Consider the following 16,980-nt stretch of genomic DNA (forward strand, 5'->3'; position numbering starts at 1 on the left):
AACAAAATATGAATAAACAGTGATATATAATTATTATTATTATTATTATAAGATATCCAGCAGCAGTATATAAAGTAAACCTTGCTCCACTTTTAACAGCTGTGATGAACACATTAACGTAAACAAAATGAAAGAATCCAGTAATTCAATATAAGATTCTAAAATGGGACATTGGGCGCAGTAAGTACTTTTACTTTTGGTACTTTAACTATTTTTTGATGCCAATATGTCTCAGTTTATGCTGCTTTATACTTCTACTAGACAGCTTTTAGTTACTAGTTAGATATAGATTAGTAGATCATTCAAAAATATAAATCAGTTATTAAATACACTTTGACAGATATTTATAGGATAAGATATCCAGCAGCAGGACATACAGTTGCTCAAATTAGCTCTACATTTACTAACTGTGATAAAACACATCAATAATCATTATAGTAACTCAATATATATATATATATATACGATTCTGAAAAGGGCCATTATGCATAAGGAGTACTTTTACTTTTGGTACTTAAAGTATATTTTGATACCAATGCTTTTGTGCTTTTACTTGTTACACAGTATTTTTACCCCGTAGTATTTCTACTTTTACTTTAGTAGAATATCTGAGTACTTCTTTCACCACTGCTACCATGAGTGTGGAGCTGTGTGCTACAAAAGCCTGCATTTAAAACAAATATTTTACAGCTGAAGACTGTTTTCAAATGTATAGCAGGTTGTAAGCGAGGCTCCGTTTGTGAATGAGGAAACAGTTCAGAGTGTCAGCGCTGCTCCTCCTGCTGGAATGAGTCAGAGTTTGATAAGCCCTCCCTCTTCTTCCTGCTCTCAGACACAGCCAGCTCCACTCTGTATTTCCTGGCTCCTCCCCTTTAGATCCACACTGAGGGGGATGAGTGTAACCAACATGTGGGTAAAGTACAAGAGCTGATAGGCCACATTCACTGCACACACCCATGCTGTTCAGATCACAGCTCACATAGTTTCAGGTTTCAGGAAGTGAAACTCAGACACTCGCTGCCACTGAGAGGGGAAATGGCGCAGAAAGGAGTTCAGCTGGACCGGGAAACCTTCTCTTGTTCGATCTGTCTGGATCTACTGAAGGATCCGGTGACGACAACCTGTGGACACAGCTACTGCATGAAGTGTATTAAAGGCTTCTGGGACGGAGAGGATGAGAAGAAGATCCACAGCTGCCCTCAGTGTAGGCAGAGCTTCACACCGAGGCCTGTCCTGCTGAAAAACACCATGTTAGCAGCTTTAGTGGAGGAGCTGAAGAAGACTGGACTCCAAACTGCTCCTGCTGATCACTGCTATGCTGGAGCTGAAGATGTGGCCTGTGATGTCTGCACTGGGAGAAAACTGAGAGCCTGTAAGTCCTGCCTCGTGTGTCTGGCCTCTTATTGTGACAAACACCTCCAGTGTCATAATGAATTTAATAATGTCTTGAAAAAACACAAGCTGGTGGAGCCCTCCAAGAAGCTCCAGGAGAACATCTGCTCTCGTCACGATGAGGTGATGAAGATGTTCTGCCGCACTGATCAGCAGTGTATCTGTTATCTCTGCTCTGTGGACGAACACAAAGGCCACGACACAGTGTCTGCTGCTGCAGAAAGGACTGAGAGGCAGAGAGAGCTGGAGGGGAGTCGACTAAACATCCAGCAGAGAATCCAGGACAGAGAGAAGGAGGTGAAGCTGCTTCAGCAGGAGGTGGAGGCCGTCAATGGCTCTGCTGATAAAGCAGTGGAGGACAGTGAGAAGATGTTCACTGAGCTGATCCGTCTCATGGAGAAAAGAAGCTCTGATGTGAAGCAGCAGGTCAGATCCCAGCAGAAGAGTGAAGTGAGTCGAGTCAGAGAGCTTCAGGAGAAGCTGGAGCAGGAGATGGCTGAGCTGAAGAGGAGAGACGCTGAGCTGAAGCTGCTGTCTCACACAGAGGATCACAACCAGTTTCTGCTCAGCTACCCCTCACTGTCAGCCCTCAGTGAACCTACACACTCATCCAGCATCAACATCCGTCCTCTGAGCTACTTTGAGGACGTGACGGCGGCCCTGTCAGCAGTCAGAGACAAACTACAGGACGTCCTGAGAGAGGAATGGACAAACGTCTCACCGACTGAAGTGGATGTTTTACTGTCAGCAGCAGAGCCCACCACCAGAGCTGGGTTCTTCAAATATTCACAGGAGATCACTCTGGATCCAAACACAGCAAATACATGGCTGTTATTATCTGAGGGGAGCAGAAAAGCAACATACATGAAACAACATCAGTCTTATTCTAGTCACCCAGACAGATTCATTTATTATGTTCAGGTCCTGAGTAGAGAGAGTCTGACTGGACGCTGTTTCTGGGAGGTGGAGCGGAGAGGGGGAGGAGTTTCTGTAGCAGTCGCATACAAGAATATCAGGAGAGCAGGGAGTGAAAGTGGATTTGGACTCAATGACAAATCTTGGTCCTTAGAGTGTAAACAAAACAGTTATTCATTTCGTTACAACAATATCAACACTCCCGTCTCAGGTCCTCAGTCCTCCAGAGTAGGAGTGTACCTGGATCACAGAGCAGGTATTCTGTCCTTCTACAGCATCTCTGAAACCATGACTCTCCTCCACAGAGTCCAGACCACATTCACTCAGCCGCTACATGCTGGAGTTTGGCCTTATCATGATGGAGACACAGCTGAGTTTTGTAAACTGAAATAGCCTGAAGTCATTTGAGGAACTCTTCTACTTCTTAAACTCATTGTGTGTCCATCATTGTTGCTGAGAGCTGATTGTTCATGTCTTCACTGCACAGAGATCAGCTGTCAATCAAACATTATGGGATGTGCTTTAACATCTTCTCCTGAGTTGTTCTGTAGATGTTGGAGTTTCTTTAGGCGGCGCTCCTTCCTGTGTCTGTTTAGCCATGGAGGCTGTCACTGCTCAGGAGGATTTCTGTTAACCTCAACTCATATTTCTCTGCATGGAAATGTAAACTTTGCTCTAAATATTTGTTGAATATCGATATTGATGTATTTGTATGTTGTTGTTTCTCTTGTAAAGCATGAGAGAGAGAAAGCACCAGAGCTTCTTTCATTGTAGATATTTTATTCTAAATGTCTTTTATTTTTGACTAAGTCTCAATGTGTTGAATGCATCAATGAAAGTTTGAAGAAGGAAATAAAACACATTCAAAGAAAAGCTAACAGGTTGAGTTTGTAATAAATGGTGTTTCTATGTTCAAGATGTGAGATGAGTGCCACATTTACATGTCTGTACAAAATAAAATGTTGGAGTTTTTCTTGTTAATAAAAGAGCTAAGAGGACACAAGTGAAAATCTCAGTCTTTGTTTGTAATCTTAAAATGAATGATCTCTCCTCTCCAGTGAAGCTGCACTAAGTTGAGTTGAATTTTTAATACATGTAGTTCTTGTTTTACTGCTACGTCCCCAATAAGCTCTAGGACAAAAAAGGAGACAGTAACACACGACAACAAATAACATTGAGAGAGTCGGGGGGGAAAGTGAACACAAGTGCATTTATTTACACCAAAGAATGGAGAGGACGAAACGTCTATGGAAGAGGGTTAGGAACATGTGGAGAAATGTGAGATCTGAACTAAAGTGATATTGTTTTTTATGTTTCAAGATTTTAGTCAGAATATTGAGAAACAAGTCAGAATTCAGAATATTTTTAATAAATCTTTTTCTTAAGAACATTTTTTTTCTGAAAATCTCAGAATTCAGAATAAATATATTTTTTTATTCCTTTTTTTTAATGAAATTACAGAAATCTGACATTAAAGTTAGAAAAAAATGACTTTGGTCAGACCTCAACATCTTCTTTACTAGTGAAAGTCAGAATCCTGAAAAAAAAAAAATTATTTTACAAAAGAAATTCAGATTTTCAATTTTCTTTTAAGAAAATCTCAGAAATCTGACTTTTTCTTAAAATATATTTTATTTATTTTCATGAAAACCTTCAGAATTAGTTTTCATAGATCTGAGATTTAAGTAAGAATTTTGATTTATTACTAGAAAAAATCAGTTTTGGTCAGGTCCAAAAGATAAATCCACATGTGGTCCTAATCCTCTTCTGTATTTCAGAAAAGCAGAAAAGCATTGTTACCAGGATGAGAGAGGATGCTAGATCTGCCTGAAACTGTCTCCTGTTCAGCATCTCCTGCTTTGGCATCTTTAGAGCTTTGCAGAAATGACATCCTCTGTGATATCTGGAGCAGAGAAATCAGTATTGGGACTGATCAAATATCTTTTCAGCCAGCAATACCTGTCACGGGGCTTGGTGTGTTTATTTGGTTGGGGCTCGATGTCCACATAATCACTGACTGGGCGGCCATTGGGTTCAGATAAGAGATAAGATAAGATAGTACTTTATTGATCTCAATTTGGGACATTGTTGTGTTGCAGCAGCATAAAAGACATGGCATTGTACAATAACGATTAAAAAAGACTGGAAATAAACAAGAAAGTAGAAAATATACATGTTGACTTAACACATTAACAATGACAAAAACAAAATATAAAGCAAGTTATTATATGAACATAAGTATATGAGGGATGGATTGTTGTTGGTTTTCTTTGTCCACTTGTCCACAGGCATCTTCTTCTGCCTCTTCTTCACTCATAGCAGTGTCACTGTCCTCTGATTCCATCTCAAAATCACTTTTTGGATGGCAGCAGTGGTCGTTGGACGCGGGGGATCGCCGTTCCCCCACTTTCTTTGAAGCATGATTTTTTTTGAATAGTCGAATAAATATAAAATCATTGCCAGTGTTATCAGTTGCAAGTGTGTATTTGTAAATGAGGTGGGGGGGGGGGCGGCTCATCTCGCAAGGTCGCTTGGGTCCCCAAGTTGGCCAGGGACGGCCCTGATACTTCTACTATACAACATTTTAGTCTATTTGAGTTTTACCAATGTATTGTGTTGCGCTGATTAAGAAAGATATAATCTGAAATGAAAGGGAGCCTCATTCAACATTATCTACCCATCCGGGAAAAGCTCTCTGTCAAAAAATCTATCTAACAAATGAGTGTTGAAATAAGTGCTTCAATTTCAGGAAAACATTAAGTTCAAATACTAGAAATATATATTTTCTTACTAAAAATCATGACTTAATTTGTTTGGCAATTTTTAAATATTTCTTTCTTTATTTTTCATTGCTGAAGTGAATGATAGGGCAACGCTGCTGCTCCAATTTAGCAGGGAGAGGATCTACGGCCAAAAGTTGAATCTTTGCTGATTAAATTCTGGAGCCTGACTGGCTATATTAATAGTACTAGTAAAAACAATTGTAAAAAAATAGTAAAAGTTAAACATTTTGAATTTCTAACCTCCCTCGCATCGGGGTACAACAAAACATGGGCACCATAATCCAGTTAAAAGCGTTTTGGTTCATCCTTCATCCTCATAACTCCAACATAAATCTGCAAGAAGACAATCAAATGTAAATATATAATACAAATAAAACAAATTGATACAGTAAAGTAATTTCACATTGAATGAGTGTGTGGTTACCAGATGTGAGTTACATATTTATTCACAACAGAAAATGTTGCATACCTTCACTATTTTCAGTTCATTTTTTTGAGTTATGACGTGCCTTTGTAAAGAATGCATTGAGCATTAAAAGTACAAAATATACAATTACAGAATAAGAAAGGGACAGAAACATAATGCTCACTTTCAGTTTTCTATTTTAAACACCTCCCCCCCCCCCCCCCCGTATTATCATAGGGCCACACTGCAGCAGGATCTACACCCAAAAGGTGTTTCTTTGCTGGTTAAATCGTGGAGCATGCTCATTGTAATAAAGAAAGAACACATTCCTTCTGATGATAATGTTTGGATCCTCTGGATGTCTGAGGGTTTGCACCATTATGCCTACACGGTATCCAGCAGGCCTTCTCATGTAGAACAGTCCACAGAGCACTAAGAAGTTGAAAACGTCTTGACTTATAAAAACGAGCGAGTACATGATGAAGGAAACCATCAGCAGTGCTGCCCCAATAACTAAGACTAATGTGTGGTTAATGCACAGGCCAACAAATTGTATCAAGGAAAGAGCGACTGCAATCCCTGATTTGGCCACTGACAATGTTACTGAAGCAGCTCCTATCAGCTCAGGACCAACAGCAACTATCCTTCGCCTCGCGCCTGAACATGCAGATGAAAATCCTTTCAGTACCTTGGGCGCAGCAGCGACTATCCATCTATATGCCACAGAATAAATAGATGAAAAAACGTCTGGTACTTTAGGACTAACACCTCCTATTCTGTATACAGTTGTAGATCCTACCAACGGCGCAAAACTACCAAAAATTCTTCTTCGAGCAAAAGGAATAATGACTGCAATCCCTAAAAGAGTAACTCCTCCTATCACATATCTATTTCCAATCATGTATGTGATGTGAGCTCTCAGCTGTTCAAGTAGAGGAAGTCCACCTCCATTTGGGGTCTGAGGTGGCTGAGGCATCCAAGGGAGCCTGAGCAACCTGACAGCCTCACTTTGATGAACCTGTTGTGTTCCCTGACCACCCTGGACACAAGGGAGGAAAGTGCTAATGGGAGCATTTCTCCAGACTTGTGTGAAAGGCCAGTTGTTGTGTCGGTGACAACAGCAAGTCCGGGAAACTGGAGCAACCTCCTCCAACTCCTCTCCTGAGCTTTCTCCTCTTCTTAATTCATGATGCTCAGGTCTTTGCTGGTTGAACGGGGTCGCTGTGGGAGGACGAGGGTCCAGAAAATCCTTCACTCCCTTTGTGACATAAGTGCCCACAACATAACCAAGACAAAGGAACACCATGGCTATCACGGGTTATTTGTCTGTTTTGAATATGGAATAAAATTAATTAATTCTTGTCTCAGTGTCTGTCTTCAAAAGTGTCTCACTGAACACAAATGTTCTAATAGTAGAAGCAAGTAGATCCCTATGACGTCATCGTTCTTCCATCGCATAGATGACGTCACTGTCCTATGACGTCAGTGCGTCGCTGCTGGCGTCAAACAGCCCCGCCCCCTTTTACAGGTGAAAACAACAAATCGGCGCAGAGTGGAAAAATATACTTTCGTCAAGCTGCTGTGTTGCACTTTAAACAACAAAAAAGCTCCAGAATTACAAGTTTCTTTACTTCCAATTATAAAAAAAGGACAATAATAGAAGAAATCTTTGGCTTCAGACCGTTCACAGAGAAAACGAAAACAGTAAACAAACACTTGATCACAGTTAGCATCAATTATGATGCTAATGAGGTTACCGTCAGTCGTCAAAGTGCACAGTTGTAATGTTAAAAGTCAAGGTGATGAATCTAGATGCAGCATTAAAATATTAAACACTTTTAAAGTCAAAGAAATTCTGTTGTTTTGTGTTATTTTGATTAAGAACATTTTTTTTCAGAATTCAGAATAAATATTTTTTTTTGTTCCTTTTTTTTAATGAAATTACAGAAATCTGAGATTAAAGTTAGGAAAAAATCACTTTGGTCAGACCTCAACATGTTCTTTACTAGTGAAAGTCAGAATTCTGATAAAAAAAATATTCTTTTACAAAAGAAATTCAGATTTTCAATTTTTTTTAAGAAAATCTCAGAAATAAAATATAAAATAAAATATATTTTATTTATTTTCATGAAAACCTTCAGAATTAGTTTTCATAGATCTGAGATTTAAGTAAGAATTTTGATTTATTACTCAAAAGAAAAAATCAGTTTTGATCAGGTCCAAAAGATAAATCCACATGTGGTCCTAATCCTCTTCTGTATTTCAGAAAAGCAGAAAAGCATTGTTACCAGGATGAGAGAGGATGCTAGATCTGCCTGAAACTGTCTCCTGTTCAGCATCTCCTGCTTTGGCATCTTTAGAGCTTTGCAGAAATGACATCCTCTGTGATATCTGGAGCAGAGAAATCAGTATTGGGACTGATCAAATATCTTTTCAGCCAGCGATACCTGTCACGGGGCTTGGTGTGTTTATTTGGTTGGGGCTCGATGTCCACATAATCACTGACTGGGCGGCCATTGGGTTCAGATAAGAGATAAGATAAGATAGTACTTTATTGATCTCAATTTGGGACATTGTTGTGTTGCAGCAGCATAAAAGACATGGCATTGTACAATAACGATTAAAAAAGACTGGAAATAAACAAGAAAGTAGAAAGATGTTGCGGCAGTGCACCGGTACCGGGGTCTCTCGGGCTTAACAGGTTAAGAAATATCAGTTTTTGAGCATGTAATAAGCACGTTTTGTCTTGACTATATTACAACTATATTATAATAAAACAATATAGTATTTATATTATTGAATTGATTATGATTATGATTATTAGTAGAAGTAGTTTATTTGCATTAATTATATTTTAATCTTTTTGAGGCTAGTATTTGGCAGGAAATGCAGACGTATTCACCTGTAAACGCATACTGAACGACATACATGCACATTTACCATTTACCTCACTGTATAAAAAAGTAACTGTGTTGATAACAATAATAAACAGGAATTATATTTGCAAAGTACTTTGTTTCCAAAAAAATGGTTTCACTCCTGTCGGTGGGGTGGGGGGGGGGCCTCATCTCACAATGTCGCTTGGGGCCCCAAGTTGGCTGCGGAAACCTCACCTCAACCCAAACCACATGCCTGAAGTTCACATGAGATCAGACTGCAGTTGAATGCCACTCATAAAACATTCCCCTGATCTGAGGAACACAGTTTAGTGAGGAATCTAATGCTTTTAGTTTAATTTGCTGGAATCATAGACTGTATACATAAAGGGTGGTATATGAATGGGTTAAGAGGCAACGCTGCTACTCTGTGGTTAATGCGGGATATGGCATGCAGACAGATATGGTGTCAGATGATATGAATGCCAATCCTCTGTTTAACAATTCTGTGCTTTAGTTTTCTTACAGGTAACAGAGGATTTGAACCTTTTCTGTTTAACCGTAAATGGTTTGTACCTAACATGTTGAGTATATAGTGCACAATCTCAAACTCATACACTACAAATAAAATAGAATAGAATATAATTCCTGACCTGTCCGGTGGTGATTATCAGATGTGAAGCTGCTGGGAGTTTGTTCCAAGGGTGGGGCTGAAGAGCATTTACTATACATTGGAGCACCAGAGACAATCACTACACTTGATTTCTCTCCATGGGTCTGCACCGTGGAGTCCTTACATACAGAGTTAACAGTTTGAAGACAATGCATCCCAGATACTGTGTTACCTGACTGAAAGAAGTCATGAGGAAAAAGCATGGATTTTCAGTTTTTACTGCCTTGTGAATTCATTTTCAGGAGATATTTGTAAACCACCTCAGGTCTGGAAAATATACGACTGCAGGGGGTTTTCTTATTCATTAAAGAGCTGAAAAAAGACCACAGTCAAAGTGAAGTAGTCATGACCGCAGAAAGCATTGCATTTATTTGACAAAATGAGTTACTAGTTACTTTACAAATACAAATGATTAGATTAAACAAAATATGAATAAACAGTGATATATTATTATTATTATTATTATAAGATATCCAGCAGCAGTATATAAAGTGAACGTTGCTCCACTTTTAACAGCTGTGATGAACACATTAACGTAAACAAAATGAAAGAATCCAGTAATTCAATATAAGATTCTAAAATGGGACATTGGGCGCAGTAAGTACTTTTACTTTTGGTACTTTAACTATTTTTTGATGCCAATATGTCTCAGTTTATGCTGCTTTATACTTCTACTAGACAGCTTTTAGTTACTAGTTAGATATAGATTAGTAGATAATTCAAAATATAAATCAGTTATTAAATACACTTTGACAGATATTTATAGGATAAGATATCCAGCAGCAGGACATACAGTTGCTCAAATTAGCTCTACATTTACTAACTGTGATAAAACACATCAATAATCATTATAGTAACTCAATATATATATATATATATATATATATATATATATATACGATTCTGAAAAGGGCCATTATGCATAAGGAGTACTTTTACTTTTGGTACTTAAAGTATATTTTGATACCAATGCTTTTGTACTTTTACTTGTTACAGAGTATTTTTACCCTGTAGTATTTCTACTTTTGCTTTAGTAGAATATCTGAGTACTTCTTTCACCACTGCTACCATGAGTGTGGAGCTGTGTGCTACAAAAGCCTGAATTTAAAACAAATATTTTACAGCTGAAGACTGTTTTCAAATGTAGCCCTCCCTCTTCTTCCTGCTCTCAGACACAGCCAGCTCCACTCTGTATTTCCTGGCTCCTCCCCTTTAGATCCACACTGAGGGGGATGGGTGTAACCAACATGTGGGTAAAGTACAAGAGCTGATAGGCCACATTCACTGCACACACACATCCTGTTCAGATCACAGCTCACATAGTTTCAGCTCTCAGGAAGTGAAACTCAGACACTCGCTGCTACTGAGAGGTGAAATGGCGCAGAAAGGAGTTCAGCTGGACCGGGAAACCTTCTCTTGTTCGATCTGTCTGGATCTACTGAAGGATCCGGTGACGACTACCTGTGGACACAGCTACTGCATGAAGTGTATTAAAGCCCACTGGGATGGAGAGGATGAGAAGAAGATCCACAGCTGCCCTCAGTGTAGGCAGAGCTTCACACCGAGGCCTGTCCTGCTGAAAAACACCATGTTAGCAGCTTTAGTGGAGGAGCTGAAGAAGACTGGACTCCAAGCTGCTCCTGCTGATCACTGCTATGCTGGAGCTGAAGATGTGGCCTGTGATTTCTGCACTGGGAGAAAACTTAGAGCCTGTAAGTCCTGCCTCGTGTGTCTGGCCTCTTATTGTGACAAACACCTCCAGCCTCATTATGACGCAGCTACGTTTAAAAAACACAAGCTGGTGGAGCCCTCCAAGAAGCTCCAGGAGAACATCTGCTCTCGTCATGACGAGGTGATGAAGATGTTCTGCCGCACTGATCAGCAGTGTATCTGTTATCTCTGCTCTGTGGACGAACACAAAGGCCACGACACAGTGTCAGCTGCAGCAGAGAGGACTGAGAGGCAGAGAGAGCTGGAGGGGAGTCGACTAAACATCCAGCAGAGAATCCAGGACAGAGAGAAGGAGGTGAAGCTGCTTCAGCAGGAGGTGGAGGCCGTCAATGGCTCTGCTGATAAAGCAGTGGAGGACAGTGAGAAGATGTTCACTGAGCTGATCCGTCTCATGGAGAAAAGAAGCTCTGATGTGAAGCAGCAGGTCAGATCCCAGCAGAAGAGTGAAGTGAGTCAAGTCAAAGAGCTTCAGGAGAAGCTGGAGCAGGAGATGGCTGAGCTGAAGAGGAGAGACGCTGAGCTGAAGCTGCTGTCTCACACAGAGGATCACAACCAGTTTCTGCACAGCTACCCCTCACTGTCAGCCCTCAGTGAACCTACACACTCATCCAGCATCAACATCCGTCCTCTGAGCTACTTTGAGGACGTGACGGCGGCCCTGTCAGCAGTCAGAGACAAACTACAGGACGTCCTGAGAGAGGAATGGACAAACGTCTCACCGACTGAAGTGGATGTTTTACTGTCAGCAGCAGAGCCCACCACCAGAGCTGGGTTCTTAAAATATTCACAGGAGATCACTCTGGATCCAAACACAGCATACACATATCTGTTATTATCTGAGGGGAGCAGAAAAGCAACATACATGGGACAACATCAGTCTTATTCTAGTCACCCAGACAGATTCATTCATTATGTTCAGGTCCTGAGTAGAGAGAGTCTGACTGGACGTTGTTACTGGGAGGTGGAGTGGAGAGGGAGAGAAGTTCGTGTTGCAGTCGCATACAAGAATATCAGCAGAGCAGGGTGGGGGGATGAATGTGGATTTGGACTCAATGACAAATCTTGGTCCTTAGAGTGTCAACAAAACAGTTATTCATTTCGTTACAACAGTATCAACACTCCCGTCTCAGGTCCTCTGTGCTCCAGAGTAGGAGTGTACCTGGATCACAGAGCAGGTATTCTGTCCTTCTACAGCATCTCTGAAACCATGACTCTCCTCCACAGAGTCCAGACCACATTCACTCAGCCGCTACATGCTGGTGTTTGGCTTTATGATGGAGCCACAGCTGAGTTTTGTAAACTGAAATAGCCTGAAGTCATTTGAGGAACTCTTCTACTTCTTAAACTCATTGTGTGTCCATCATTGTTGCTGAGAGCTGATTGTTCATGTCTTCACTGCACAGAGATCAGCTGTCAATCAAACATTATGGGATGTGCTTTAACATCTTCTCATGAGTTGTTCTGTAGATGTTGGAGTTTCTTTAGGCGGCGCTCCTTCCTGTGTCTGTTTAGCCATGGAGGCTGTCACTGCTCAGGAGGATTTCTGTTAACCTCAACTCATATTTCTCTGCATGGAAATGTAAACTTTGCTCTAAATATTTGTTGAATATCGATATTGATGTATTTGTATGTTGTTGTTTCTCTTGTAAAGCATGAGAGAGAGAAAGCACCAGAGCTTCTTTCATTGTAGATATTTTATTCTAAATGTCTTTTATTTTTGACTAAGTCTCAATGTGTTGAATGCATCAATGAAAGTTTGAAGAAGGAAAGAAAACACATTCAAAGAAAAGCCAACAGGTTGAGTTTGTAATAAATTGTGTTTCTATGTTCAAGATGTGAGATGAGTGCCACATTTACATGTCTGTACAAAATAAAATGTTGGAGTTTTTCTTGTTAATAAAAGAGCTAAGAGGACACAAGTGAAAATCTCAGTCTTTGTTTGTAATCTTAAAATGAATGATCTCTCCTCTCCAGTGAAGCTGCACTAAGTTGAGTTGAATTTTTAATACATGTAGTTCTTGTTTTACTGCTACGTCCCCAATAAGCTCTAGGACAAAAAAGGAGACAGTAACACACGACAACAAATAACATTGAGAGAGTCGGGGGGGAAAGTGAACACAAGTGCATTTATTTACACCAAAGAATGGAGAGGACGAAACGTCTATGGAAGAGGGTTAGGAACATGTGGAGAAATGTGAGATCTGAACTAAAGTGATATTTTTTTTATGTTTCAAGATTTTAGTCAGAATATTGAGAAACAAGTCAGATTTCAGAATATTTTTAATAAATCTTTTTCTTAAGAACATTTTTTTTCTGAAAATCTCAGAATTCAGAATAAATATATTTTTGTATTCCTTTTTTTTAATGAAATTACAGAAATCTGAGATTAAAGTTAGGAAAAAATCACTTTGGTCAGACCTCAACATGTTCTTTACTAGTGAAAGTCAGAATTCTGATTTAAAAAAAATCTTTTACAAAAGAAATTCAGATTTTCAATTTATTTTAAAGAAAATCTCAGAAATCTGACTTTTTCTTAAAATATATTTTATTTATTTTCATGAAAACCTTCAGAATTAGTTTTCATAGATCTGAGATTTAAGTAAGAATTTTGATTTATTACTCAAAAGAAAAAATCAGTTTTGGTCAGGTCCAAAAGATAAATCCACATGTGGTCCTAATCCTCTTCTGTATTTCAGAAAAGCAGAAAAGCATTGTTACCAGGATGAGAGAGGATGCTAGATCTGCCTGAAACTGTCTCCTGTTCAGCATCTCCTGCTTTGGCATCTTTAGAGCTTTGCAGAAATGACATCCTCTGTGATATCTGGAGCAGAGAAATCAGTATTGGGACTGATCAAATATCTTTTCATCCAGCGATACCTGTCACGGGGCTTGGTGTGTTTATTTGGTTGGGGCTCAATGTCCACATAATCACTGACTGGGCGGCCATTGGGTTCAGATAAGAGATAAGATAAGATAGCACTTTATTGATCTCAATTTGGGACATTGTTGTGTTGCAGCAGCATAAAAGACATGGCATTGTACAATAACGATTAAAAAAGACTGGAAATAAACAAGAAAGTAGAAAATATACATGTTGACTTTACACATTAACAATGACAAAAACAAAATATAAAGCAAGTTATTATATGAACATAAGTATATGAGGGATGGATTGTTGTTGGTTTTCTTTGTCCACTTGTCCACAGACATCTTCTTCTGCCTCTTCTTCACTCATAGCAGTGTCCAGTGGCGTTTTTATATGTACAAAAGTGGTGGGGCACAAAAAACTTAGATGTCTATATATAAGCTTCTGCAGTGACGTGCAGTGAGGTTCATGGCTGGTGAGGCACTGGCACTGACTCTTCAGGTTTACAAATATTATATTTTGACCTAAACCAAAATATAATATTATTTTCAAAAGCTTTTTTTGTCTGATGCTTCGATTAATTTTAAACAGACAGTTCAACAAAAGGATACCCAAAAAATGTAATTTTATCATTTAAATATTGAATTGTTCTCTCTTAGTAAGATCCCATTTTCAATAAAATGGCGGTCTTACCTTGACTTGAAGATGAAGTCCATTTGCCTATCCTTCTGGACAAACATTTCTATTACTTTTTTGTAAAAGTCCTCCTTATCTTCCTGTAGTTTCAAAAGTCTATCATAAATCTAATCGATAGATTTATGATAAAAAAATTATAAAAGTAGGGTAGACATGTGGATGTTATCCGGCTAATCAAAACGTGCATTTATCTAACAGGTACGTTTCCCACAGATCTTATTTCGAGCTATTTTCTAAAATCCTCTGGAGAAATCTCATTGCTTTTTTGTGCTTACTTCCTGGTTTTAGGACGCGCCACTGCAGCTCTCTCGTCTCCTCTTCACACAGCACACTTTTCGCGGCACACGTACTTACAGCCAATCAGCTCTGAATGATTTGAGATGACGTATGGTGGGGATGGTAGCTCCGTGCCCCTCTGGTCATTATTTTTTTGACACACACATTTCATTACAAAATACTCTGAGCATGCGCAGTGTAGTTTTTACAGTCACCGTTGACTTCACAGCGAGAGGAAGGGGCATAATCAGGTTTTGTCCCACATGGCTCTAAACAGCTCAATAGGCACACACTGTGACTGTAGACACACTAATTAGAAGAACACAGACTAAAACAGCAATGTACAGACGAATCAGATGATTAAACATGATCTTAAAATATATTTTATATATTTTTTTATTTATTTTTTTGCATTTTTGTAATCATTATTTGTAATACTTTCTGCTGACACTAGGTGGGGCTGTGCCCCACCTGCCCCTAATGACCAGTCGCCACTGCCAGTGTCACTGTCCTCTGATTCCATCTCAAAGTGACTTTTTGGATGGCAGCAGTGGTCGTTGGACGCGGGGGATCGCCGTTCCCCCACTTTCTTTGAAGCATGATTTTTTTTGAATAGTCGAATAAATATAAAATCATTGCCAGTGTTATCAGTTGCAAGTGTGTATTTGTAAATCTCATCTCGCAAGGTCGCTTGGGTCCCCAAGTTGGCCAGGGACGGCCCTGATACTTCGACTATACAACATTTTAGTCTATTTGAGTTTTACCAATGTATTGTGTTGCGCTGATTAAGAAAGATATCATCTGAAATGAAAGGGAGCCTCATTCAACATTATCTACCCATCCGGGAAAAGCTCTCTGTCAAAAAATCTATCTAACAAATGAGTGTTGAAATAAGTGCTTCAATTTCAGGAAAACATTAAGTTCAAATACTAGAAATATATATTTTTTTACTAAAAATCATGACTTAATTTGTTTGGCAATTTTTAAATATTTATTTATTTATTTTTCATTGCTGAAGTGAATGATAGGGCAACGCTGCTGCTCCAATTTAGCAGGGAGAGGATCTACGGCCAAAAGTTGAATCTTTGCTGATTAAATTCTGGAGCCTGACTGGCTATATTAATAGTACTAGTAAAAACAATTGTAAAAAAATAGTAAAAGTTAAACATTTTGAATTTCTAACCTCCCTCGCATCGGGGTACAACAAAACATGGGCACCATAATCCAGTTAAAAGCGTTTTGGTTCATCCTTCATCCTCATAACTCCAACATAAATCTGCAAGAAGACAATCAAATGTAAATATATAATACAAATAAAACAAATTGATACAGTAAAGTAATTTCACATTGAATGAGTGTGTGGTTACCAGATGTGAGTTACATATTTATTCACAACAGAAAATGTTGCATACCTTCACTATTTTCAGTTCATTTTTTTAGAGTTATGACGTGCCTTTGTAAAGAATGCATTGAGCATTAAAAGTACAAAATATACAATTACAGAATAAGAAAGGGACAGAAACATAATGCTCACTTTCAGTTTTCTATTTTAAACACCTCCCCCCCCCCCCCCCCCCGTATTATCATAGGGCCACACTGCAGCAGGATCTACACCCAAAAGGCGTTTCTTTGCTGGTTAAATCGTGGAGCATGCTCATTGTAATAAAGAAAGAACACATTCCTTCTGATGATAATGTTTGGATCCTCTGGATGTCTGAGGGTTTGCACCATTATGCCTACACGGTATCCAGCAGGCCTTCTCATGTAGAACAGTCCACAGAGCACTAAGAAGTTGAAAACGTCTTGACTTATAAAAACGAGCGAGTACATGATGAAGGAAACCATCAGCAGTGCTGCCCCAATAACTAAGACTAATGTGTGGTTAATGCACAGGCCAACAAATTGTATCAAGGAAAGAGCGACTGCAATCCCTGATTTGGCCACTGACAATGTTACTGAAGCAGCTCCTATCAGCTCAGGACCAACAGCAACTATCCTTCGCCTCGCGCCTGAACATGCAGATGAAAATCCTTTCAGTACCTTGGGCGCAGCAGCGACTATCCATCTATATGCCACGGAATAAATAGATGAAAAAACGTCTGGTACTTTAGGAATAACACCTCCTATTCTGTATACAGTTGTAGATCCTACCAACGGCGCAAAACTACCAAAAATTCTTCTTCGAGCAAAAGGAATAATGACTGCAATCCCTAAAAGAGTAACTCCTCCTATCACATATCTATTTCCAATCATGTATGTGATGTGAGCTCTCAGCTGTTCAAGTAGAGGAAGTCCACCTCCATTTGGGGTCTGAGGTGGCTGAGGCATCCAAGGGAGCCTGAGCAACCTGACAGCCTCACTTTGAT

General features: G+C 39.3%; 1 protein-coding gene across 1 annotated transcript; it reads left to right on the plus strand.

The window, feature by feature from the left end:
- Positions 1-482: 482 nt before the first annotated feature.
- Positions 483-12,136, plus strand: LOC117500098. Its single transcript, XM_034152798.1, has 2 exons — positions 483-2,697; positions 10,421-12,136. The coding sequence occupies exons 1-2, from the start codon at positions 1,036-1,038 to the stop codon at positions 12,083-12,085; spliced, it is 3,327 nt and encodes a 1,108-aa protein (XP_034008689.1). The 5' UTR covers positions 483-1,035; the 3' UTR covers positions 12,086-12,136.
- Positions 12,137-16,980: the final 4,844 nt, after the last annotated feature.

The sequence above is a fragment of the Trematomus bernacchii genome, unplaced genomic scaffold (assembly GCF_902827165.1).
Source record: "Trematomus bernacchii unplaced genomic scaffold, fTreBer1.1, whole genome shotgun sequence".
Taxonomy (NCBI): Eukaryota; Metazoa; Chordata; class Actinopteri; order Perciformes; family Nototheniidae; genus Trematomus; species Trematomus bernacchii.